Raw genomic sequence first — 27,904 nt, 5'->3', positions numbered from 1 at the left:
CCATCTTTATCCGTGACGCCGTCCACGTTTATTATATATACAGACTCTATGACGGGAAATGTACCATCTTTATCCGTGACCCTGTCCACGTTTATATATATACAGACTCTATGACGGGAAATGTACCATCTTTATCCGTGACGCCGTCCACGTTTATTATATATACAGACTCTATGACGGGAAATGTACCATCTTTATCCGTGACCCTGTCCACCTTTATTATATATACAGACTCTATGACGGGAAATGTACCATCTTTATCCGTGACCCTGTCCACGTTTATTATATATACAGACTTTATGACGGGAAATGTACCATCTTTATCCGTGACGCCGTCCACGTTTATTACATATACAGACTCTATGACGGGAAATGTACCATCTTTATCCGTGACCCTGTCCACGTTTATTATATATACAGACTCTATGACGGGAAATGTACCATCTTTATCCGTGACGCCGTCCACGTTTATTATATATACAGACTCTATGACGGGAAATGTACCATTTTTATCCGTGACCCTGTCCACGTTTATTATATATACAGACTCTATGACGGGAAATGTACCATCTTTATCCGTGACGCCGTCCACGTTTATTATATATACAGACTCTATGACGGGAAATGTACCATCTTTATCCGTGACGCCGTCCACGTTTATTATATATACAGACTCTATGACGGGAAATGTACCATCTTTATCCGTGACGCCGTCCACGTTTATTATATATACAGACTCTATGACGGGAAATGTACCATCTTTATCCGTGACGCCGTCCACGTTTATTACATATACAGACTCTATGACGGGAAATGTACCATCTTTATCCGTGACACCGTCCACGTTTATTATATATACAGACTCTATGACTGGAAATGTACCATCTTTATCCGTGACGCCGTCCACGTTTATTACATATACAGACTCTATGACGGGAAATGTACCATCTTTATCCGTGACCCTGTCCACGTTTATTATATATACAGACTCTATGACGGGAAATGTACCATCTTTATCCGTGACCCTGTCCACGTTTATTATATATACAGACTTTATGACGGGAAATGTACCATCTTTATCCGTGACCCTGTCCACGTTTATTATATATACAGACTCTATGACGGGAAATGTACCATCTTTATCCGTGACCCTGTCCACGTTTATTATATATACAGACTCTATGACGGGAAATGTACCATCTTTATCCGTGACGCCGTCCACGTTTATTATATATACAGACTCTATGACGGGAAATGTACCATCTTTATCCGTGACGCTGTCCACGTTTATTATATATACAGACTCTATGACGGGAAATGTACCATCTTTATCCGTGACGCTGTCCACGTTTATTATATATACAGACTCTATGACGGGAAATGTACCATCTTTATCCGTGACGCCGTCCACGTTTATTATATATACAGACTCTATGACGGGAAATGTACCATCTTTATCCGTGACGCCGTCCACGTTTATTATATATACAGACTCTATGACGGGAAATGTACCATCTTTATCCGTGACGCCGTCCACGTTTATTATATATACAGACTCTATGACGGGAAATGTACCATCTTTATCCGTGACGCCGTCCACGTTTATTATATATACAGACTCTATGACGGGAAATGTACCATCTTTATCCGTGACGCTGTCCACGTTTATTATATATACAGACTCTATGACGGGAAATGTACCATCTTTATCCGTGACGCCGTCCACGTTTATTATATATACAGACTCTATGACGGGAAATGTACCATCTTTATCCGTGACCCTGTCCACGTTTATTATATATACAGACTCTATGACGGGAAATGTACCATCTTTATCCGCGATCCCGTCCACGTTTCCTACGAATTAATGCACAGTTGAAACCTTGTTATGTTACGGACGCATTTGCTCTATTAGCCGGAACGATGCAATTAAAAGGCGAAAGTGCCACCACATCAATGTTTGCGGCTCGGCGGTTATCGACGAGCAAAGGAAACCCGTTGGGTTACGTAGCAGGTCATATGATACAATGAGGAGAGTTTAACTCCGATAACGAGGCTACAAGCCCATTTTAATTGATGTACCGGTATAACGAGAGATCGTCAGACATGTTATAGACGTGCAGAATAACAGGTTTCATTGATTTGGGCGAATCTGGCCTCTGTTGGGTCCACACTTGGTTCAGACAATACTAGAGCTGGACTTCTGTCGAGAAGTAAAACATTTTATTGCTTAATGATGCATTCGTAAATAGGAGTAAAAGTGTAGTATTGATTCCATTGGTTGATACATATACAACTATACCATTTCGACTCGTGCACAATGCTAATTCCTCTGCTGTAACATAGAACAGTATTTGATTTGTTTATTTATAGACTGTTACAGCTTAGCATCAAACAAATGTTTGTGCTGTATAACAGCTGTGGTAATTAGTATAGAATGCGTGGTCAAATTCTACAGGTGGTTTTATTGTATACCACAACAAAATATATTAAAACTCCAAACATTCCTAGCGCGACGAAACACCCTGGAGGTTTAAATTATACATATTTTATTGCCAATAACAGCAAAAGGATTAGAACACATCGGAATACTCCGATGGTAACACCGTGAGACATTCCGATGGTAGCACCATGAGACACTCCGATGGTAACACCGTGAGACATTCCGATGGTAGCACCATGAGACACTCCGATGGTAACACCATGAGACATTCCGATGGTAACACCGTGAGACATTCCGATGGTAGCACCATGAGACACTCCGATGGTAACACCATGACACACTCCGATGGTAACACCGTGAGACATTCCGATGGTACATTATGTAGCACCATGGGACACTCCGATGGTAACACCACGAGACACTCCGATGGTAACACCACGAGACACTCCGATGGTAACACCATGACACACTCCGATGGTAACACCATACAATACTCCGATGGTAACATCATGAGACATTCCGATGGTAACACCACGAGACACTCCGATGGTAACACCATGAGACACTCCGATGGTAACACCATGAGACACTCCGATGGTAACACCATACAATACTCCGATGGTAACATCATGAGACACTCCGATGGTAACACCATGAGACACTCCGACGGTAACACCATGACGCACTCCGATAGTAACACCATGAGACACTCCGATGGTAACACCATACAATACTCCGATGGTAACATCATGAGACATTCCGATGGTAACACCACGAGACACTCCGATGGTTACACCATGAGACACTCCGATGGTAACACCATACAATACTCCGATGGTAACATCATGAGACACTCCGATGGTAACACCATGAGACACTCCGACGGTAACACCATGACACACTCCGATAGTAACACCATGACACACTCCGATGGTAGCACCATACACTACTCCGATGGTAACACCATGAAACACTCCGATGGTAGCACCATGAGACACTCCGATGGTAACACCATGAGACACTCCGATGGTAGCACCATACAATACTCCGATGGTAACACCATGAGACACTCCGATGGTAACATCATGAAACACTCCGATGGTAACACCATGAGACACTCAGATGGTAACACAATGAGACACTCCGATGGTAACACCACGACACACTCCGATGGTAACACCATACAATACTCCGATGTTAACACCATGCAATACTCCGATGGTAACACCATGAAACACTCCGATGGTAAAACCATGAAACACTCCGATGGTAACAACATGAAACACTCCGATGATAACACCATGAAAAAATCCGATGGTAACACCATGAAACACTCCAATGGTAACACCATGAGACACTCAGATGGTAACACCATACAATACTCCGATGGTAACACCATACAATACTCCGATGGTAACACCAGGAAACACTCCGATGGTAGCACCATGAGACACTCCGATGGTAAAACCATGAAACACTCCGATGGTAACACCATGAAACACTCCGATGGTAGCACCGTGAGACACTCCGATGGTAACACCATGACACAATCCGATGGTAACACCATGAAACACTCCGATGGTAACACCGTGAAACACTCAGATGGTAACACCATACAATACTCCGATGGTAACAACATGAAACACTCCGATGGTAACACCATGAGACACTCCGATGGTAACACCATGAAACACTCCGATGGTAGCACCATGAGACACTCCGATAGTAACACCATGAGAGACTCCGATGGTAGCACCATACACTACTCCGATGGTAACACCATGAGACACTCCGATGGTTACACCATGAAACACTCCGATGGTAACACCATGAGACTCCGATGGTAACACCGTGAGACACTCCGATGGTAACACCATGAGACACTCCGATGGTAACACCATGAAACACTCCGATGATGACACCATGAGACACTCCGATGGTAGCACCATACACTACTCCGATGGTAACACCATGAGACACTCCGATGGTAGTACGATGAAACACTCCGATGGTAACACCATGACACACTCCGATGGTAACACCATGAAACACTCCGATGGTAACACCATGAAACATTCCGATGGTAACACCATGAAACACTCCGATGGTAACACCATGAAACATTCCGATGGTAACACCATGAGACACTCCGATGGTAACACCATGACACACTCCGATGGTAACACCATGAGACACTCCGATGGTAACACCATGAAACAGTCTGGTAAAACACTACAAAACTCCTGATTACACATCAAATGACAATAAAATAAACATTCATCAATTAAGGATTGAATCTTGATTTGGTCGATTTCATGGGGTCATGAATTGAGTTGCTCTTGAGACAAATTCAACATGAACTGCGAAACAGTCCGAGGAGTTCCGGATTGTGTATGTCTAGTCGGTCGAGTTAAATAGTCCGCCATTTTAGGATTAAAAAAGCATTATTTTGTCAAAATAGAAGTATGTAGCATATCTGGTCTTTCATAAAATACAAGAATACATTATAAATTTGATAATTTTGATAATTATTCCATGTTTATAACAACAATGTAGAAAAAGTGAAATCATTTCGCGGAAGGATTTTGTCTAGGTATTCATACGCACTGATCAATGTTAATCTGGTCAAATTCATGAGCAAATGAAACAGATTAAGTTTGGTAGTTTCATTGAGTCCAACTTGAGTAGAAATTGAAATATAAGCAATTGAATATTTAAGATGAGAAATAAAACGATAACATATTCATAATAAAAACTGTTCAGTAATAGTGTCGAGTTCATATTTGCTATTCTAGTCAGCTTATATTGATTAGCGTTTTTAAAGAAATACATGCACAGTGTAGTTTGATCATGTACACGTGAGGTAGTCGAACTTAAGTGGTCAATGGACTCCTTAAGATATTCTGTTAAAATACTTCTCTATTCCTATAAACACGTACAGATATACAACTATGTAAGCAAATGGAGAAAAAGTTAATTCAAGTTTGGAACCTTGTTAGGTCTTCTCTGGAAATTTATTTTGTCACACTAAATTCAATTATGCTTTTTTTTATGTTCTAGACATTTGAGGACTAAGCTCGTACAGAGGCAAATATAGCGGATAACAACTTTCTGTTTCCGTGGAATGCCTTGCTGTGTACGCGTAGTTTGTTTTAAGAATGTCAGACGTATGTTTAGCTTCGAACAAATAACTTCAAAACTTTAAAGCCGATTCCATGTTTCCCGAACATTCCATAATTCATTTTACATAAAATGTTATAGAATTAAAGAAAGTTGTCCTTAACTTGAAATTTTAAGGAATTTTAAAAATGAAATCATAAATGAGCAAGTAAGTTATTGAATGTCATAGTATGGCGATACACGATAGGATGACATTCGCATTCTGAATTAAACATATCACTTGCAATGCAATACTGGACAGGCATCATTTAGACTTGAAACCGAGAACATGAGAAACACATGAGAAGCTAAGACACATGCATAAAATGGCAGTTATGGATCAAACACCGAAACCTTGGCTGAACCATGTCAATTAGTACCGGGTAACCATGTAACATCCCGGAATTGCCGCGAAAATGAAAGCTGATCGGATCAGGCGCGCCAATCACACACGCCCAACTACATAACCACCTTATAACCACCTTAGCCATTTACACAAGGTAATTCGTTATCAAACATGAATTAAGACATTTTGAGTCATTTAGATGATGGTAATTCAATTTAATGCCAATTCAATAGAGGGGGCATCGCTTATATATTATTACCATGTCGTCTGCTGGTAATGGTGAGAATGGCGGGAACTTTGCAGCAACAGAGAAATCGACCGATCTTGCTAGTGGCAATGAGCCATGCAATCAAAGACACGAGGACTCTCAGTCTTATAGCCAAGTTGTCTTTCACGTGCGCTTGATACGCTTGATAATGTAGAAAACTATAACACACAGTGCAATCTAACCGTAAATACAAAACAAAACAAAAATAATAATAAAATTTTAGTGTTTTAAGAAAAGGGGGAGATTACGTGATGATGACAACTGGCATTACAGAGGAAGTAAAGTTGAATGTGTAGATCAGTTTCACTATCTATGTGTTATCATGGAATTACAACAATAAATTCAATTATGACCAAGAACAATAAGCTTCCCAAAGACAAAAAAAAAAACATGCTGTATTTTCAAAGTGTTCATCTATAAATTAAGTATAAAAACTATGCTCCACCATTTTGACACATATGTAGGCAGTTGTCTTTTTACACATGTGAAAAGTTATGTAGAAATCGGCCAATGGTGTACCTTGAATTAGAGAAATTAGAATGTTAAAATATTGAACAAATATCTCAGAATCTGAAAATTATGTCTACTAGATTTTGTATTACATTATTGTAGTAAAAGTAGGTCAATCGGGCTAGAGCAATTAGAGATGAATTAAAAAATAGATCTTGATGATGTTTGGTTATATCCATGTATTTTACAGCAAATGTGCAACTATCATTGATAAAACAACACGGTTTTATCTCATTGATAAACAACAAGGTTTTATCGCATTGATAAACATCACAGTTTTATCTCATTGATAAACAAAAAGGTTTTATCTAATTGATAAACAACTCAGTTTTATCTCATTGATAAACATCACGGTTTTATCTCATTGATAAACAAAAAGGTTTTATCTCATTGATAAACAACACAGTTTTATCGCATTGATAAACATCACATTTTTATCTTATTGATAAACAAAAAGGATTTATCTCATTGATAAACAACACAGTTTTATCTCATTGATAAACATCACAGTTTTATCGCATTGATAAACAACAATGTTTTATCGCATTGATAAACATCACAGTTTTATCTCATTGAAAAACAACAAGGTTTTATCTCATTGATAAACCACAGTTTAGTCTCATTGATAAACAACACAGTTTTATCTCATTGATAAACAACACGGTTTTATCTCATTGATAAACAACAAGGTTTTATCTCATTGATAAACATCACGGTTTTATCTCATTGATAAACAACAAGGTTTTATCTCATTGATAAACATCACAGTTTAGTCTCATTGATAAACAACAAGGTTTTATCTCATTGATAAACAACAAGGTTTTATCTCATTGATAGACAACAAGGTTTTATCTCATTGATAAACATCACAGTTTAGTCTCATTGATAAACAAAAAGGTTTTATCTCATTGATAAACAACACAGTTTTATCTCATTGATAGACAACAAGGTTTTATCTCATTGATAAACATCACAGTTTAGTCTCATTGATAAACAACACAGTTTTATCTCATTGATAAACAACACGGTTTTATCTCATTGATAAACAACAAGGTTTTATGTCATTGATAAACATCACAGTTTAGTCTCATTGATAGACAACAAGGTTTTATCTCATTGATAAACAACACAGTTTTATCTCATTGATAAACAACACGGTTTTATCTCATTAATAAACACAACAGTTCTATCTCATTGATAAACAACACGGTTTTATCTCAATGATAAACATCACAGTTTTATGTCATTGATAAACAACAGTTTTATGTCATTGATAAACAACACGGTTTTATGTCATTGATAAACATCACAGTTTTATGTCATTGATAAACAACAGTTTTATGTCATTGATAAACATCACAGTTTTATGTCATTGATAAACATCACAGTTTTATGTCATTGATAAACAACAGTTTTATGTCATTGATAAACAACACGGTTTTATGTCATTGATAAACATCACAGTTTTATGTCATTGATAAACAACAGTTTTATGTCATTGATAAACATCACAGTTTTATGTCATTGATAAACATCACAGTTTTATGTCATTGATAAACAACAGTTTTATGTCATTGATAAACAACAGTTTTATGTCATTGATAAACATCACAGTTTTATGTCATTGATAAACATCACAGTTTTATGTCATTGATAAACAACAGTTTTATGTCATTGATAAACAACAGTTTTATGTCATTGATAAACATTACAGTTTTATCTCAATGATAAACATCACAGTCTTATGTCAATGATAAACTACATAGTTTAAAGTCTAAGAGTCTAATTGGAACAAATCCTAAATGTTTATTGTATAAACAAAAATCAATTTCTCCAGATTATCACTATAATTTAAACTTACAAAATATATACCTGGCAATTGTTAAACTCGAATTTCCACATTTACACAATGACATACTTTGGCAATAGAATCAGGAAGGTAATATACACAGAACACACAGATACTGTAAACAGTGTACCTTCCTTCTGTAGTAGAGGACGAATTTCATTTTTTTTTATTGATTTGTTCAGAAAAAACCCTTAGTTCCCGATATATCAAAAGACATTATTGGAGATGATCTAACGCTGTTCTGATGTTGAGTGTACACACTACTGTATCTACAAGGACAATGAGTATACTAGGCTAACAAAGAGGAGATAATGGAATAACATAGTCTTCGTGTAAATATGGTGGATACTGATGGGCCAGTGGCCTAAAGTACAACTTGAAAGTTGAAACACATACAAGTACGTTCGTTTATATCGGAAATGAATATGGCGTCGTAGTGTTCATACAGGTATGGTCCATTGTACATCAATGGAGTTTAACCTACCGAATGTTTGAGTAAACTATATTTTTAAAAAGCCATAAACATTGTAATTAAATTTTTTTTAAATCCATTTATTTAAATAATAGTCGCATACATTTTAGAAAGCTTTCCTTGTAAAAGATAGCAAAAGACAACGACGGAGAAATCTTGCATATAACATAATATTTTTGTTAACCATCATACAGGCCCGACCGCTGACGAGTGACAACCCCAATGGATGAGATAACACCAGAGGAGCAGCCAGTGATAGACACTGGGGTAGGTACACATTAAACAGAAAAAAAACAGATGTCCCGAAATCATCGTGTACAAAACCTTTTATTCGATGTTACTAAATGTGCAAGTATGTGTCTATACCGATACCGATTGAGTCAATGAAGACAACTATTTCTTCCTTATAGTCCGGTACGTAATGACATATTACACAGAATTATACCCAGGATATTCGATAGGCGTGTATTGTTTTATACAGGAGTTATCTCGTGTTACTATGTGACATAAATACATCCTCGTGTTAATTGGGTTTCAGTAAGACAATAATTTGTGCCCAGTCGTAAATCCTGTCGCGTCTCATTGGAGTTCGGCAAGGTGGCAGAAATAATGAAGTACTTGTCCCTACAACTCAGTACGATCGACAATATACGTGTGCACGAGGATTGCACCATGTCACTTCCACAGGCCTATAAACCGTCTGAATGATGACCATTTGGAATGCTATTTTGTGGCACAGTGTCAGCACCTCGGTGAGTTATTCTGATTATAAAAACCGCGAAACAAAGACATAAACGTACAACAGTTTAGGTCTCCATGGAGGCTGTGTGATTCTCCTACTCCATCCCTACAGCGCTGATAAGACCACATCGCTTAGACAAGTTATTATAAATATGTGTCTGAACGGCAATGAAACTCTACGCAAATGATTGTTCAATATAATTGAATCATAAATCCGAGAGAAGATAATACATATACATTGCTGTTTTGTTTGACGGCATTGTACTGCCATCCTGCTATTCAGAGCGACGCCCATCCATCCATCAGTGCTGAAGAACGGTTGGTTTACGTGAAAGTGTATTGTCTATCAGGGACACCCAAAGACACTTGTTGTCAGAATAATTCACAGACAATTTAAAGCGTGCCTGAGATGCAGATCACTATGTCAAACACACAGTTCAATCTGACGACTTGAAATTTCGTGCTTATTGACGAATCATTTGATCATTGTAATCGGAATCCAGCGCGTTTGTGTTTGGTCGCGGGTTTTACGTTTGATCCCTAGACTGGAGACGAAAACGTGATCTCTGGACACAAATGCAGCACTCAGATCCGCAGTCTATTTCAATGGTCAAAGGTCAGTCTGGTGTCACTGGCTGGTATCCTCTACGGAAATGTAGGTTTTACCTAGCACGAACTGAAAATCACAGACTGCGAGATTTCGTGCACATCAAGAGTAGACCCAATCTTTAAATTTTGGAGATTTTTTCTTCTTTTTCTTTCCATCGTATAGTATCGGGCATAATAAAAACAATTTATCTTTGTTATCGTTGTTCCATGTGACATGCATGTTCAGTTTTCCTGATTTTATGAGCAAGTTCATTTTCTTATGTGTTTTCAGTTAGATAAAATCTACTCGATTCACTACCACTTCTGTGTTTCATGCTTATGTTATAACTGCTTGTTCAATATCCCATTGCGAGCCTACTTATAGAGAGCACACAAGAGTGTGATGTTAAAAAAAAAAGTTTCGCCAAAGAATGGTGTAAAACTTATTTGCATTCTTCGATGTTTTAGTAACTGACCGAGGCTTAACACAATCGCCCGTCTTAACACAACCGCCCGTCTTAACACAACCGCACGTCCTAACACTATCGCTCGTCCTAGCACAGCCTCTCTTCGGCGTCTTAACCACCCTCACGTCCTAACACAACGGCGTCTTTACCACCCTGTCGTCCTAACACAACCTCTCTTCGGCGTCTTTACCACCCTGACGTCCTAACACAACCTCTCTTTTGCGTCTTTACCAACCTGACGTCCTAACACAACCTCTCTTCGGCGTCTTTACCATCCTCACGTCCTAACACAACCTCTCTTCGGCGTCTTTACCACCCTCACGTCCTAACACAACCTCTCTTCGGCGTCTTTACCACCCTCACGTCCTAACCCAACCTCTCTTCGGCGTCTTTACCACCCTGACGTCCTAACACAGCCTCTCTTCGGCGTCTTTATTACCCTCACATCCTAACACAAACTCTCTTCGTCTTCTTAACACCCTCACGTCCTAACACAGCCTCTCTTCGGCGTCTTTATTACCCTCACGTCCTAACACAAACTCTCTTCGTCTTCTTAACACCCTCACGTCCTAACACAAACTCTCTTCGGCGTCTTTACCACCCTGACGTCCTAACACAGCCTCTCTTCGGCGTCTTTATTACCCTCACGTCCTAACACAAACTCTCTTCGTCTTCTTAACACCCTCACGTCCTAACACAAACTCTCTTCGGCGTCTTTACCACCATGACGTCCTAACACAGCCTCTCTTCGGCGTCTTTACCACCCTCACGTCCTAACACAACCTCTCTTCGGCGTCTTTACCACCATGACGTCCTAACACAACCTCTCTTCGGCGTCTTTACCACCCTGACGTCCTAACACAACCTCTCTTCGGCGTCTTTACCTCCCTCAAGTCCTAACACAAACTCTCTTCGGCGTCTTTACCACCCTCACGTCCTAACACAACCTCTCTTCGGCGTCTTTACCACCCTCACGTCCTAACACAACCTCTCTTCGGCGTCTTTACCACCATCACGTCCTAACACAACCTCTCTTCGGCGTCTTTACCACCCTCACGTCCTAACACAACCTCTCTTCGGCGTCTTTACCACCCTGACGTCCTAACACAACCTCTCTTCGGCGTCTTTACCACCATGACGTCCTAACACAGCCTCTCTTCGGCCTCTTTATTACCCTCACGTCCTAACACAACCTCTCTTCGGCCTCTTTACCACCATGACGTCCTAACACAACCTCTCTTCGGCGTCTTTACCACCATGACGTCCTAACACAGCCTCTCTTCGGCGTCTTTACCACCCTGACGTCCTAACACAACCTCTCTTCGGCGTCTTTACCACCATGACGTCCTAACACAACCTCTCTTCGGCGTCTTTACCACCATGACGTCCTAACACAGCCTCTCTTCGGCCTCTTTATTACCCTCACGTCCTAACACAACCTCTCTTCGGCGTCTTTACCACCATGACGTCCTAACACAGCCTCTCTTCGGCCTCTTTATTACCCTCACGTCCTAACACAACCTCTCTTCGGCGTCTTTACCACCATGACGTCCTAACACAACCTCTCTTCGGCGTCTTTACCACCATGACGTCCTAACACAGCCTCTCTTCGGCCTCTTTATTACCCTCACGTCCTAACACAACCTCTCTTCGGCGTCTTTACCACCCTGACGTCCTAACACAACCTCTCTTCGGCGTCTTTACCACCATGACGTCCTAACACAACCTCTCTTCGGCGTCTTTACCACCATGACGTCCTAACACAGCCTCTCTTCGGCGTCTTTACCACCCTGACGTCCTAACACAGCCTCTCTTCGGCGTCTTTACCACCATGACGTCCTAACACAACCTCTCTTCGGCGTCTTTACCACCCTCACGTCCTAACACAACCTCTCTTCGGCGTCTTTACCACCCTGACGTCCTAACACAGCCTCTCTTCGGCGTCTTTACCACCATGACGTCCTAACACAACCTCTCTTCGGCGTCTTTACCACCCTCACGTCCTAACACAACCCCTCTTCGGCGTCTTTACCACCCTCACGTCCTAACACAGCCTCTCTTCGGCGTCTTTACCACCCTGACGTCCTAACACAACCTCTCTTCGGCGTATTTACCAACCTGTCGTCCTAACACAACCTCTATTCGGCGTCTTTATCACCCTCACGTCCTAACACAACCTCTCTTCGGCCTCTTTATTACCCTCACGTCCTAAAACAACCTCTCTTCGGCGTATTTACCGCCCTGACGTCCTAACACAACCTCTCTTTGGCGTATTTACCGCCCTCACGTCCTAACACAACCTCTCTTTGGCGTCTTTACCACCCTCACGTCTTAACACAATCGCCCGTCCTAACACAACGGCGTCTTTATCATCCTCGTGTCCTACCACCCACCATTCGGCGTCTTTTTCTTTACCACCCTCACATTCTATCAACCACCCTTGGGCCTTGGACTTATATCAGGATCACATAACTAACTCTCATCACCAATGGTATGATTCTGTTAATCTACAACAATAAGTGTTACGGATGGTATGTTTCTTCACTGTTAATCTACAACAATAAGTGTTACGGATGGTATGATTCTGTTAATCTTCTACAATAAGTGTTACGGATGGTATGATTCTGTTAATCTACAACAATAAGTGTTACGGATGGTATGTTTCTTCACTGTTAATCTACTACAATAAGTGTTACGGATGGTATGATTCTGTTAATCTACAACAACAGGTGTTACGGATGGTATGATTCTGTTAATCTACTACAATAAGTGTTACGGATGGTATGCTTCTTCACTGTTAATCTACTACAATAAGTGTTACGGATGATATGATTCTGTTAATCTACTACAATAAGTGTTACGGATGGTATGATTCTGTTAATCTACAACAATAAGTGTTACGGATGGTATGATTCTGTTAATCTACAACAACAGGTGTTACGGATGGTATGTTTCTGTTAATCTACTACAATAAGTGTTACGGATGGTATGATTCTGTTAATCTACAACAATAAGTGTTACGGATGGTATGATTCTGTTAATCTACAACAATAAGTGTTACGGATGGTATGATTCTGTTAATCTACTACAATAAGTGTTACGGATGGTATGCTTCTTCACTGTTAATCTACTACAACAAGTGTTACGGATGGTATATATAGATATAAGTGTGTATATCTCTACACGTCTGTACGTAACATCTGGTAATCGATCTCCAATATTTGCAGACTATATTGTTTTTTAAACACATGGTAACACTTCCTTTTGCAAGGAAGCTGACCAATTAGCAGCAGCTGTTTCAGTTAAACATCAATTTGCTTATCAAACTCAGTGGTAAAGATTGATTTTATTTTAAGCAAATTAAAATGGAATATGTCTAATTTATCATAGCTAAGTTTTCTTTAGGTTTAATGTCATATAGGCCAGATTTTCTGAAAAGAATTCGACGCAAATTTGCTATACTTTCATTGTAATGTTCGCACATTATGATGACTTTTCGAAGGATGCACCATTAAAATGTGTAAGATAATATATGTAAGTCACTGAATGACATGTCGATTTTTGTTTTAGACGAAAAACAGAAAGTCAGAAAAAGTCAGAAAATATCTCCAACTGTTAACAAGCCAAAAATTTCTCGGTAACTATAGAGAATATGACACTGTATGGAAGGCAGCTTAGAAAATACAAAACAAAATTTACAGCAGATAAAGTATAAATGATCAAATTCTACAGCAGATAAATTATAAATAATCAAATGCTACAGCAGATAAAGTATAAATGATCAAATTCTACAGCAGATATAGAAATAATAATAAAATTCTACCACAGATAAAGGATGATGATCAAATTCTACAGCAAATAAAGTACAACTTATTTAGTTCTACAGCAGATAAAGTATAAATAATCAAGTTCTACAGCAGATAAAGTATAAATAATCAAATTCTACAGCAAATAAAGTATAAATAATCAAATTCTACCGCAGATTAAGTATAAATAATCAAATTCTACAGCAGATATAGAAATAATAATAAAATTCTACCACAGATAAAGGATGATAATCAAATTCTACAGCAGATAAAATAAAAATGATCAAATTATACAGCAGATATAGAAATAATAATCAAATTCTACAGCAGATAAATTAAAAATAATCAAATTCTACAGCAGGTTAAGTATAAATAATCAAATTTTACAGCAGATAAGTATTGATAATCAAAGTCTACAGTAGATAAAATATTGATAATCAAATACATCCGCGTTGACGCTAAACATTACGATTTTTCCAGAAAAAATAGCTTTGTTTAAACATAATTTGAAATATTTCTGCATTGATGTGCTCAACATCACGTGCAACTATGCAGTAGGCTAGCTCAATTATACTTGGTACAGATTGATATTTACAAAGGTGATTTTTTATCAGGATATTATTATGGAGACAGCTCTGCACTTGTAAAGAAGAATAGCAAGAAAAGTAAAACTCGGCGGAATATTTCGTGTTGTAATATCAATAAAAATTCGGTAAACCATAACAAGTTAGAGAGACATCAGGTTGTGTTTTCTTAATGACGATGAAATGGCACGTGTATTAGCGCCATACTTATGATATAGACAGAACCATTAAATGAATTAAAGAGAATTAGAAAAAAATGAAATAAATACGAAACTCGACATTTACATAATGACGCCTGCCTGCCTGCCTGGCTCAATAGTTAATGCTCGGCATTTGCTAGACCGATCTTGAGCGAGGTTGGGGGCCATGTACACTATATACGTGCGCGTGGGTAGGAAATGATAACATGATTAGGGATGGGAGGAGAATAGCGTAATTTACACGTGTAAAACATCCTCTGTGTAAACTGGAATGACGATCCAGGCCGCCATAGCCAGCAGGAAGTATCTGGTGCTAATCATCCCGACAAACCAGCCCCAAATCAGCTTATATTGGTGTTGTTGGATTCTGTGAAAGTGTGCAGTAATTGGTGTTCTTTTTCCCTGTAAAACATTCTACATCTGCTAGTAATAATAAAACTCTATTAGAACGGCAATTCCTTGGTCCGTCAGGTCCAGTTGTTTATGAGAGCACGAAGCCTTATAGTCCTTTGTTTGATCTTTGACGTTAACCGGACTGACAAGATGACAGAAACGGTCATACGGCAGGCAAACGCTCACAACACCGACTTAAGAGACGAGCGGTAGTAATTCAACATTTCAAGTAGTTATTGCTCTCTTACATAAGAACGTATAAGGAAACAAAGGCTCTTACACAGAAAAAATGCTTAAATAGTATCCTTAAATATGGAATAAATAACAGAGTTATAACATTCAGAATATAAAACTCTTACAGTGTTTTATAGCAATTAGAGGCAATGTCAAAATCGTATATCAAGAAATACTTCTTTGTCTGACCTGGTCCGTATATGTTAGCGCCTCTCCCTGTATGACATCAAGGTATCGCCTTGCTTGGCTTAGTATATTAATAATCAGCCAAGACTAGAGTGTTGACCTGTATGGTGTTACTTTGTTTTGATCTTCAAAATTCTTTATGTTAATGTAAAATACAAAATATGACGCCATAAGTATATCGGCAGATAGTCCTTTATGGAGTAGAAATGTGAATTGTATTGTAGAAGAACAGGAATTGTTTTACCTTTAGATACATAACCAATAAACGTGGCGAAAAAACTGAAAACAACAGGAAAATTAGCAATAGAGAGGATCAATGGTAATCCCGGTCAATCCCTGTTTCATGTGAAATTAGAGACAAAACGTATGCGAAGACAGACATCCATTCGAAAACATATTATTATTGTATTTTTTCCAACCTCTTTGACAAAATACTGCTTTGAAAGCTGCCATGTTCCAATTAAAGAAAAACTGGTACCTATTAGCTATGTCCCCTGTGATGGTGTTTGTCTGATGTTATCGTCGGGTCGGAGAGTACTGATGTAAATAGCAACATCCGTGATGAAAATCAGAACAAAATATCCGCATCTGAAAACAGCCTTTGTTATATATATCATAAATTGGGAACGGGTCTTGTTTAGATTAATAGCCCTAATTGATATTACGACATTTTGCTGCACTTTACAACTGGGGTTATGATGGCTATCACACGGAGAGCATACAGTCTGCTTCCTGTCCCCTCCAATCAGCATACAGAGACGGAACAGTAGGGCAATACGTACCGAAGGAAATCACAAGTAAAGGTCAGAGGTCGAACCTACCATGAAGTAAAACAAATAAAACATACAAATAAGGACAACAGGAGAAAACGTATCATAGGTGATTAATACGGAGACCGAAGGTTTACTGGGTTGTAGTTTGTTTTATTATCTAATGCACATCACCGCTAAATGTCAAACAAATCGGTTTTTTTTTTTTTTTTGTCTACAGATATCCAAGTACATTTGAGGACATGTACACATGGTGATTTGAGGACATGTACACAGTATAATTTTCATCAGATTGACTAATTAACTTTGTGATATGGACGCTGAGTCGAGGAGATTATCAGGGGACGTTTCTGAGGTAATTAACCAGGAACTAAATGCTTTTTGACCGAGATTCAATAAAATAAATTGTTTTATGATGCTAGTTTAGCGATGTCTCGGCAGACCCGTGTATCAGTAAAGCGACATAACAGCTTGCTTGCTGAATTAGCTTCCTACTGGCGCCCGACTAACTTATTGATTTGCTACAGTATTTATAACAATTGGCACTATCCAGTTTTTCCCAAGCGATACATTGGTGACATAACATAAATAAACAAAACAGTTTAAAAAAATAAACTAGGAAACCGAACAAAGCTTCGTAAATAAAACGGCGAAAAAAATGCTGATTTATTGTGACGGAAGAGATGTTTCCTTGTGAGTATTAGAAGCAGTTTGTACAACGCCGTCAAAACCTATTTTACGGAGGTAGCGGTAACCTGGTATTTGTGCTGTTATAGTTGTATATCATACACTGATATGGAGAAGAACTTCGTTGAAGGTATCAACTTTCAGTCAGTATGAAAATGACATTCGTATAACTAAACATATGTATCAAAAATCATATTGATATGGATAAATAAACAAACAGCGAGGAACATGGATTTAATTACCAAACCATAATTCTGCTATCTGCTATCTAGAAGTGGAAAGTTAACAATGGGGACACCATCATACTTATCATACAGCCTACATGTAGGCTGTCTTTGTTGGTTACGTTGTAAGTAAATATCGAGGTAAGCTAATGATGTTGGCGAGTATGTAGTGCCCTTGATTTTAACTTAACAGAGGAAATAATCCGAATGGTCAATAAAGTTTTTGTTATTTAAGGATAACACATTGTCGGTATACATTTAGGGGGAACTGAAAGACTCTGTAGGGTCTCTGTTACCTGTTCTGATCAGTTCTGTAATACATTCGTAGGAAAACAAAAACAAGTTCGCCAACAGAGGGGTACAGTTTGTTACCATGGTTATGCCAGGAGTCTGTCGGAAGATATGCTCACCAAACACAACAAAGATGCTGTGGATCAGAAATTCAATCATTTTCACGATTTAATCAACGTTGTATGTTCTATGAGATCCAGTCGTATGCTTTACGAAGTATACCCCCGTACAGCTCACCACATTGTACTTATACGTGTATCACCGTTCATTTGTCTAGGAAAATAAAGCTCTCATTACAAGAGAAAGAAAGCGTTCCCTAAGTTTGTAATGGGAAATGGCCGTGTCAATAATAGAGAAATAAACCGTTTTGATCGAAGAAATTATCGTTAGAAAGATTTTATATATTTGTAGAGGGCTTTGATAAGTTGTTAATAAGTTTGTGCTTATCCAATTGTGTCTAAGCAATAAAAAATATGTTCAAATCAAAGATTTTTAGGATATTTTTCTGGAGTTAACAGTATCCCAATAGGACTGCAGTCTCGTCTTAATTGTACTATAAATGGCAGTAAAGGTCTAGATCAACTTTTTTGAGACGACGACATTGATTTATCTCATTTGTGTTAAGTTTATTATTTTAGGCATCAAAATACAGGTAGGGAGTGGTTTTGTGACTTACATTTTCTGTTTTCAAAAATATTTCTTTTTAGTGCCTTATCTGCCGCAATTAAGACAGATGTCATTAAAACAAAGGACGCGGCTATTTAACGGAAGGAATATGTAGGAAATAGTTAATTATCGAAATGGGGTAATATGTAATCATTTAACTACATGTAACAGAGAAAATGTGATTATTAAACTAACGGAAATGTGTAAGATTCAACTAACGGAAATATGTAATTATTTAACTAACGGAAACGTGTAAGATTCAACTAACGGAAATATGTAATTATTTAACTAACGGAAACGTGTAAGATTCAACTAACGGAAATATGTAATTATTTAACTAACGGAAATATGTGATTATTTAACTAACGAAAATATGTAAGTATTCAACTAACGGAAATATGTAATTATTCAGCTAACGAAAATATGTAAGTATTCAACTAACGGAAATATGTGATTATTCAACTAACGGAAATATGTAATTATTTAACTAACGAAAATATGTAAGTATTCAACTAACGGAAATATGTAATTATTCAAATAGCGCAAATATGTAATTATTCAACTAACGGAAATATGTAATTATTCAACTAACGGAAATATGTAATTATTCAACTAGCGCAAATATGTAATTATTAACTAAAGGAAATATGTAATTTTTCTACTATAATCATTTAACTAAATAACTAATTATTTAACTCAATATCTAATCATTTAACAACATATTTACATGTAACTGTTTAATTAGATATGTAATTATCTAGACCAAAAAAATACAAAATACTGTACGATTTTATTTAATTTCATTTTTATTTGACTAACTTAATTTTAGACCTCAAGGGATGGCGAAAAAGCCATAATACTCTACCCATGATTTCAATAATGGTGCAGTTTGAATGAGCATGAATTGACTTAATTGATTAAATATTGAGGAGTTAAACTCAGGAAACAGTCACATGACCGTAAACTATTTAAACGTGGAACATTTTAATACACTGATGTCAGAATTTGATAAAAGTATTTCCTTCATTTTGTAAAGACTATATGGTGTCATCTAATTGCATTCTTTAACATTGAAAACCGACATTAAAACGTAATAGTAGTTCTAAATCGATATTACCAAACGAACACGTGTATAGGATCCCGATTACATAGACAAAAGGGCCAGATGATCCGGAGGAATGAACGTCTTCTACTTAGTCGATGACTCACGCAATATAGATCTTAGTCAAACTCGAAGTACGTTTTGCTTCATTGGATTCCCTGTAGTTGTGAGTGGACGGTTATAAACACTGACATACCCTCAATCCCGTCAAATGTCGTACGGATGAGGTGTAAACACTGACATCCTCTCACTCCCGTCAAATGTCGTACTGATGAGGTATAAACACTGACATCCCCTCACTCCCGTCAAATGTCGTACTGATGATGTATAAACACTGACATCCCCTCACTTCCGTCAAATGTCGTACTGATGTTATGTAAACACTGACATCCCCTCACTTCCGTCAAATGTCGTACTGGTGATGTGTAAACACTGACATCCCCTCACTCCCGTCAAATGTCGTACTGATGAAGTATAAACACTGACATCCCCTCACTCCCGTCAAATGTCGTACTGATGATGTGTAAACACTGACATCCCCTCACTTCCGTCAAATGTCGTACTGATGAAGTATAAACACTGACATCCCCTCACTTCCGTCAAATGTCGTACTGATGATGTGTAAACACTGACATCCCCTCACTCCCGTCAAATGTCGTACTGATGAAGTATAAACACTGACATCCCCTCACTCCCGTCAAATGTCGTACTGATGATGTGTAAACACTGACATCCTCTCACTCCCGTCAAATGTCGTACTGATGACGTGTAAACACTGACATCTCCTCACTCCCGTCAAATGTCGTACTGGTGATGTGTAAACACTGACATCCCCTCACTCCCGTCAAATGTCGTACTGATGAGGTATAAACACTGACATCCCCTCACTCCCGTCAAATGTCGTACTGATGATGTGTAAACACTGACATCCCCTCACTCCCGTCAAATGTCGTACTGATGAAGTATAAACACTGACATCCCCTCACTCCCGTCAAATGTCGTACTGATGAGGTATAAGGACTGACATCCCCTCACTCCCGTCAAATGTCGTACGGATGAGGTGTAAACACTGACATCCTCTCACTCCCGTCAAATGTCGTACTGATGATGTGTAAACACTGACATCCCCTCACTCCCGTCAAATGTCGTACTGATGATGTGTAAACACTGACATCCCCTCACTCCCGTCAAATGTCGTACTGATGATGTGTAAACACTGACATCCTCTCACTCCCGTCAAATGTCGTACTGATAAAGTGTAAACACTGACATCCTCTCACTCCCGTCAAATGTCGTACTGATGACGTGTAAAACACTGACATCCCCTCACTCCCGTCAAATGTCGTACTGATGAGGTGTAAACACTGACATCCCCTCACTCCCACAAATGTCGTACTGATGATGTGTAAACACTGACATCCTCTCACTCCCGTCAAATGTCGTACTGATGAGATGTAAACACTGACATCCTCTCACTACCGTCAAATGTCGTACTGATGAGGTATAAACACTGACATCCCCTCATTCCCGTCAAATGTCGTACTAATGTTGTGTAAACACTGACATCCTCTCACTCCCGTCAAATGTCGTACTGATGGTTTATTAACACTGATATCCTCTCACTCCCGTCAAATGTCGTACTGATGACGTGTAAACACTGACATCCTCTCACTCCCGTCAAATGTCGTACTGATGATGTGTAAACACTGACATCCCCTCACTCCCGTCAAATGTCGTACTGATGATGTATAAACACTGACATCCCCTCACTCCCGTCAAATGTCGTACTGATGATGTAAACACTGACATCCTCTCACTCCCGTCAAATGTCGTACTGATGATGTATAAACACTGACATCCCCTCACTCCCGTCAAATGTCGTACTGATGATGTGTAAACACTGACATCCCCTCACTCCCGTCAAATGTCGTACTGATGATGTGTAAACACTGACATCCCCTCACTCCCGTCAAATGTCGTACTGATGAAGTATAAACACTGACATCCCCTCACTCCCGTCAAATGTCGTACTGATGATGTGTAAACACTGACATCCTCTCACTTCCGTCAAATGTCGTACTGATGATGTGTAAACACTGACATCCTCTCACTCCCGTCAAATGTCGTACTGATGAAGTGCAAACACTGACATCCTCTCACTCCCGTCAAATGTCGTACTGATGACGTGTAAACACTGACATCCCCTCACTCCCGTCAAATGTCGTACTGATGAGGTGTAAACACTGACATCCCCTCACTCCCACAAATGTCGTACTGATGATGTGTAAACACTGACATCCTCTCACTCCCGTCAAATGTCGTACTGATGATGTGTAAACACTGACATCCCCTCACTCCCGTCAAATGTCGTACTGATGATGTGTAAACACTGACATCCCCTCACTCCCGTCAAATGTCGTACTGATGATGTGTAAACACTGACATCCCCTCACTCCCGTCAAATGTCGTACTGATGAAGTGTAAACACTGACATCCCCTCAATCCCGTCAAATGTCGTACTGATGATGTGTAAACACTGACATCCCCTCACTCCCGTCAAATGTCGTACTGATGAGGTGTAAACACTGACATCCCCTCACTTCCGTCAAATGTCGTACTGATGATGTGTAAACACTGACATCCCCTCACTCCCGTCAAATGTCGTACTGATGAGGTGTAAACCCTGACATCCCCTCACTCCCGTCAAATGTCGTACTGATGAAGTGTAAACACTGACATCCCCTCACTCCCGTCAAATGTCGTACTGATGATGTGTAAACACTGACATCCCCTCACTCCCGTCAAATGTCGTACTGATGATGTATAAACACTGACATCCTCTCACTCCCGTCAAATGTCGTACTGATGATGTGTAAACACTGACATCCCCTCACTCCCGTCAAATGTCGTACTGATGAGATGTAAACACTGACATCCTCTCACTCCCGTCAAATGTCGTACTGATGGTTTATTAACACTGATATCCACTCACTCCCGTCAAATGTCGTACTGATGACGTGTAAACACTGACATCCCCTCACTCCCGTTAAATGTCGTACTGATGATGTATACACACTGACATCCCCTCACGCCCGTCAAATGTCGTACTGATGTTATGTAAACACTGACATCCTCTCACTCCCGTCAAATGTCGTACTGATGATGTATAATCACTGACATCCCTTCACTCCCGTCAAATGTCGTACTGATGATGTGTAAACACTGACATCCCCTCACTCCCGTCAAATGTCGTACTGATGACGTGTAAACACTGACATCCCCTCACTCCCGTCAAATGTCGTACTGATGAGATGTAAACACTGACATCATCTCACTCCCGTCAAATGTCGTACTGATGATGTGTAAACACTGACATCCTCTCACTCCCGTCAAATGTCGTACTGATGATGTGTAAACACTGACATCCTCTCACTCCCGTCAAATGTCGTACTGATGATGTGTAAACACTGACATCCTCTCACTCCCGTCAAATGTCGTACTGATGAGATGTAAACACTGACATCCTCTCACTTCCGTCAAATGTCGTACTGATGATGTGTAAACACTGACATCCCCTCACTCCCGTCAAATGTCGTACTGATGATGTGTAAACACTGACATCCCCTCACTCCCGTCAAATGTCGTACTGATGATGTGTAAACACTGACATCCCCTCACTCCCGTCAAATGTCGTACTGATGATGTGTAAACACTGACATCCTCTCACTCCCGTCAAATGTCGTACTGATGAGGTGTAAACACTGACATCCCCTCACTCCCGTCAAATGTCGTACTGATGATGTGTAAACACTGACATCCCCTCACTCCCGTCAAATGTCGTACTGATGAGGTGTAAACCCTGACATCCCCTCACTCCCGTCAAATGTGATGAAGTGTAAACACTGACATCCCCTCACTCCCGTCAAATGTCGTACTGATGATGTGTAAACACTGACATCCCCTCAATCCCGTCAAATGTGATGAAGTATAAACACTGACATCCTCTCACTCCCGTCAAATGTCGTACTGATGGTTTATTAACACTGATATCCACTCACTCCCGTCAAATGTCGTACTGATTACGTGTAAACACTGACATCCCCTCACTCCCGTCAAATGTCGTACTGATGATGTATAAACACTGACATCCCCTCACGCCCGTCAAATGTCGTACTGATGTTATGTAAACACTGACATCCTCTCACTCCCGTCAAATGTCGTACTGATGATGTATAATCACTGACATCCCTTCACTCCCGTCAAATGTCGTACTGATGATGTGTAAACACTGACATCCCCTCACTCCCGTCAAATGTCGTACTGATGACGTGTAAACACTGACATCTCCTCACTCCCGTCAAATGTCGTACTGGTGATGTGTAAACACTGACATCCCCTCACTCCCGTCAAATGTCGTACTGATGAGGTATAAACACTGACATCCCCTCACTCCCGTCAAATGTCGTACTGATGAAGTATAAACACTGACATCCCCTCACTCCCGTCAAATGTCGTACTGATGATGTGTAAACACTGACATCCTCTCACTCCCGTCAAATGTCGTACTGATGATGTGTAAACACTGACATCCCCTCACTCCCGTCAAATGTCGTACTGATGATGTGTAAACACTGACATCCCCTCACTCCCGTCAAATGTCGTACTGATGATGTGTAAACACTGACATCCTCTCACTCCCGTCAAATGTCGTACTGATAAAGTGTAAACACTGACATCCTCTCACTCCCGTCAAATGTCGTACTGATGACGTGTAAAACACTGACATCCCCTCACTCCCGTCAAATGTCGTACTGATGAGGTGTAAACACTGACATCCCCTCACTCCCACAAATGTCGTACTGATGATGTGTAAACACTGACATCCTCTCACTCCCGTCAAATGTCGTACTGATGAGATGTAAACACTGACATCCTCTCACTACCGTCAAATGTCGTACTGATGAGGTATAAACACTGACATCCCCTCATTCCCGTCAAATGTCGTACTAATGTTGTGTAAACACTGACATCCTCTCACTCCCGTCAAATGTCGTACTGATGGTTTATTAACACTGATATCCTCTCACTCCCGTCAAATGTCGTACTGATGACGTGTAAACACTGATATCCTCTAACTCCCGTCAAATGTCGTACTGATGATGTGTAAACACTGACATCCCCTCACTCCCGTCAAATGTCGTACTGATGATGTATAAACACTGACATCCCCTCACGCCCGTCAAATGTCGTACTGATGTTATGTAAACACTGACATCCTCTCACTCCCGTCAAATGTCGTACTGATGATGTATAATCACTGACATCCCTTCACTCCCGTCAAATGTCGTACTGATGATGTGTAAACACTGACATCCCCTCACTCCCGTCAAATGTCGTACTGATGACGTGTAAACACTGACATCCCCTCACTCCCGTCAAATGTCGTACTGATGAAGTATAAACACTGACATCCCCTCACTCCCGTCAAATGTCGTACTGATGATGTGTAAACACTGACATCCTCTCACTTCCGTCAAATGTCGTACTGATGATGTGTAAACACTGACATCCTCTCACTCCCGTCAAATGTCGTACTGATGAAGTGCAAACACTGACATCCTCTCACTCCCGTCAAATGTCGTACTGATGACGTGTAAACACTGACATCCCCTCACTCCCGTCAAATGTCGTACTGATGAGGTGTAAACACTGACATCCCCTCACTCCCACAAATGTCGTACTGATGATGTGTAAACACTGACATCCTCTCACTCCCGTCAAATGTCGTACTGATGATGTGTAAACACTGACATCCCCTCACTCCCGTCAAATGTCGTACTGATGACGTGTAAACACTGACATCCCCTCACTCCCGTCAAATGTCGTACTGATGAAGTGTAAACACTGACATCCCCTCAATCCCGTCAAATGTCGTACTGATGATGTGTAAACACTGACATCCTATCACTCCCGTCAAATGTCGTACTGATGAGGTGTAAACACTGACATCCCCTCAATCCCGTCAAATGTCGTACTGATGATGTGTAAACACTGACATCCCCTCACTCCCGTCAAATGTCGTACTGATGAGGTGTAAACCCTGACATCCCCTCACTCCCGTCAAATGTGATGAAGTGTAAACACTGACATCCCCTCACTCCCGTCAAATGTCGTACTGATGATGTGTAAACACTGACATCCCCTCAATCCCGTCAAATGTGATGAAGTATAAACACTGACATCCCCTCAATCCCGTCAAATGTCGTACTGATGATGTGTAAACACTGACATCCCCTCACTCCCGTCAAATGTCGTACTGATGAGGTGTAAACCCTGACATCCCCTCACTCCCGTCAAATGTGATGAAGTGTAAACACTGACATCCCCTCACTCCCGTCAAATGTCGTACTGATGATGTGTAAACACTGACATCCCCTCAATCCCGTCAAATGTGATGAAGTATAAACACTGACATCCTCTCACTCCCGTCAAATGTCGTACTGATGGTTTATTAACACTGATATCCACTCACTCCCGTCAAATGTCGTACTGATGTTATGTAAACACTGACATCCTCTCACTCCCGTCAAATGTCGTACTGATGATGTATAATCACTGACATCCCTTCACTCCCGTCAAATGTCGTACTGATGATGTGTAAACACTGACATCCCCTCACTCCCGTCAAATGTCGTACTGATGATGTGTAAACACTGACATCCCCTCACTCCCGTCAAATGTCGTACTGATGAGATGTAAACACTGACATCCTCTCACTCCCGTCAAATGTCGTACTGATGATGTGTAAACACTGACATCCTCTCACTCCCGTCAAATGTCGTACTGATGATGTGTAAACACTGACATCCTCTCACTCCCGTCAAATGTCGTACTGATGATGTGTAAACACTGACATCCTCTCACTCCCGTCAAATGTCGTACTGATGAGATGTAAACACTGACATCCTCTCACTTCCGTCAAATGTCGTACTGATGATGTGTAAACACTGACATCCCCTCACTCCCGTCAAATGTCGTACTGATGATGTGTAAACACTGACATCCCCTCACTCCCGTCAAATGTCGTACTGATGAAGTGTAAACACTGACATCCCCTCAATCCCGTCAAATGTCGTACTGATGATGTGTAAACACTGACATCCTATCACTCCCGTCAAATGTCGTACTGATGAGGTGTAAACACTGACATCCCCTCACTCCCGTCAAATGTCGTACTGATGATGTGTAAACACTGACATCCCCTCACTCCCGTCAAATGTCGTACTGATGAGGTGTAAACCCTGACATCCCCTCACTCCCGTCAAATGTGATGAAGTGTAAACACTGACATCCCCTCACTCCCGTCAAATGTCGTACTGATGATGTGTAAACACTGACATCCCCTCAATCCCGTCAAATGTGATGAAGTATAAACACTGACATCCTCTCACTCCCGTCAATTGTCGTACTGATGGTTTATTAACACTGATATCCACTCACTCCCGTCAAATGTCGTACTGATGACGTGTAAACACTGACATCCCCTCACTCCCGTCAAATGTCGTACTGATGATGTATAAACACTGACATCCCCTCACGCCCGTCAAATGTCGTACTGATGTTATGTAAACACTGACATCCTCTCACTCCCGTCAAATGTCGTACTGATGATGTATAATCACTGACATCCCTTCACTCCCGTCAAATGTCGTACTGATGATGTGTAAACACTGACATCCCCTCACTCCCGTCAAATGTCGTACTGATGATGTGTAAACACTGACATCCCCTCACTCCCGTCAAATGTCGTACTGATGATGTGTAAACACTGACATCCTCTCACTCCCGTCAAATGTCGTACTGATGAAGTATAAACACTGACATCCCCTCACTCCCGTCAAATGTCGTACTGATGATG

General features: G+C 40.1%; 2 protein-coding genes across 2 annotated transcripts in view; one reads left to right on the top strand and one right to left on the bottom strand.

Annotated features, from left to right (window-relative positions):
* Positions 1-27,904, bottom strand: part of LOC117326462 (glutamate receptor ionotropic, NMDA 2A-like) — a 131,854-nt gene that overhangs the window by 72,705 nt on the left and 31,245 nt on the right. The window lies entirely within an intron of this gene.
* On the top strand, positions 2,632-4,290 carry LOC117331501 (protein starmaker-like). The gene has a single exon (XM_033890272.1). It carries the CDS (start codon positions 2,632-2,634, stop codon positions 4,288-4,290), a length of 1,659 nt encoding a protein of 552 aa, XP_033746163.1.

This window comes from Pecten maximus, chromosome 1 (assembly GCF_902652985.1).
Source record: "Pecten maximus chromosome 1, xPecMax1.1, whole genome shotgun sequence".
NCBI classification, from domain to species: Eukaryota; Metazoa; Mollusca; class Bivalvia; order Pectinida; family Pectinidae; genus Pecten; species Pecten maximus.
Note: the sequence above shows the minus strand (reverse complement) of the source record. Positions and strands in the feature narration are given on the sequence as shown.

Coding starts and splice junctions, on each gene's coding strand:
- LOC117331501 (XM_033890272.1), top strand. CDS start 2,632: ATGAGACACTCCGATGGTAACACCGTGAGACATTCCGATGGTAGCACC.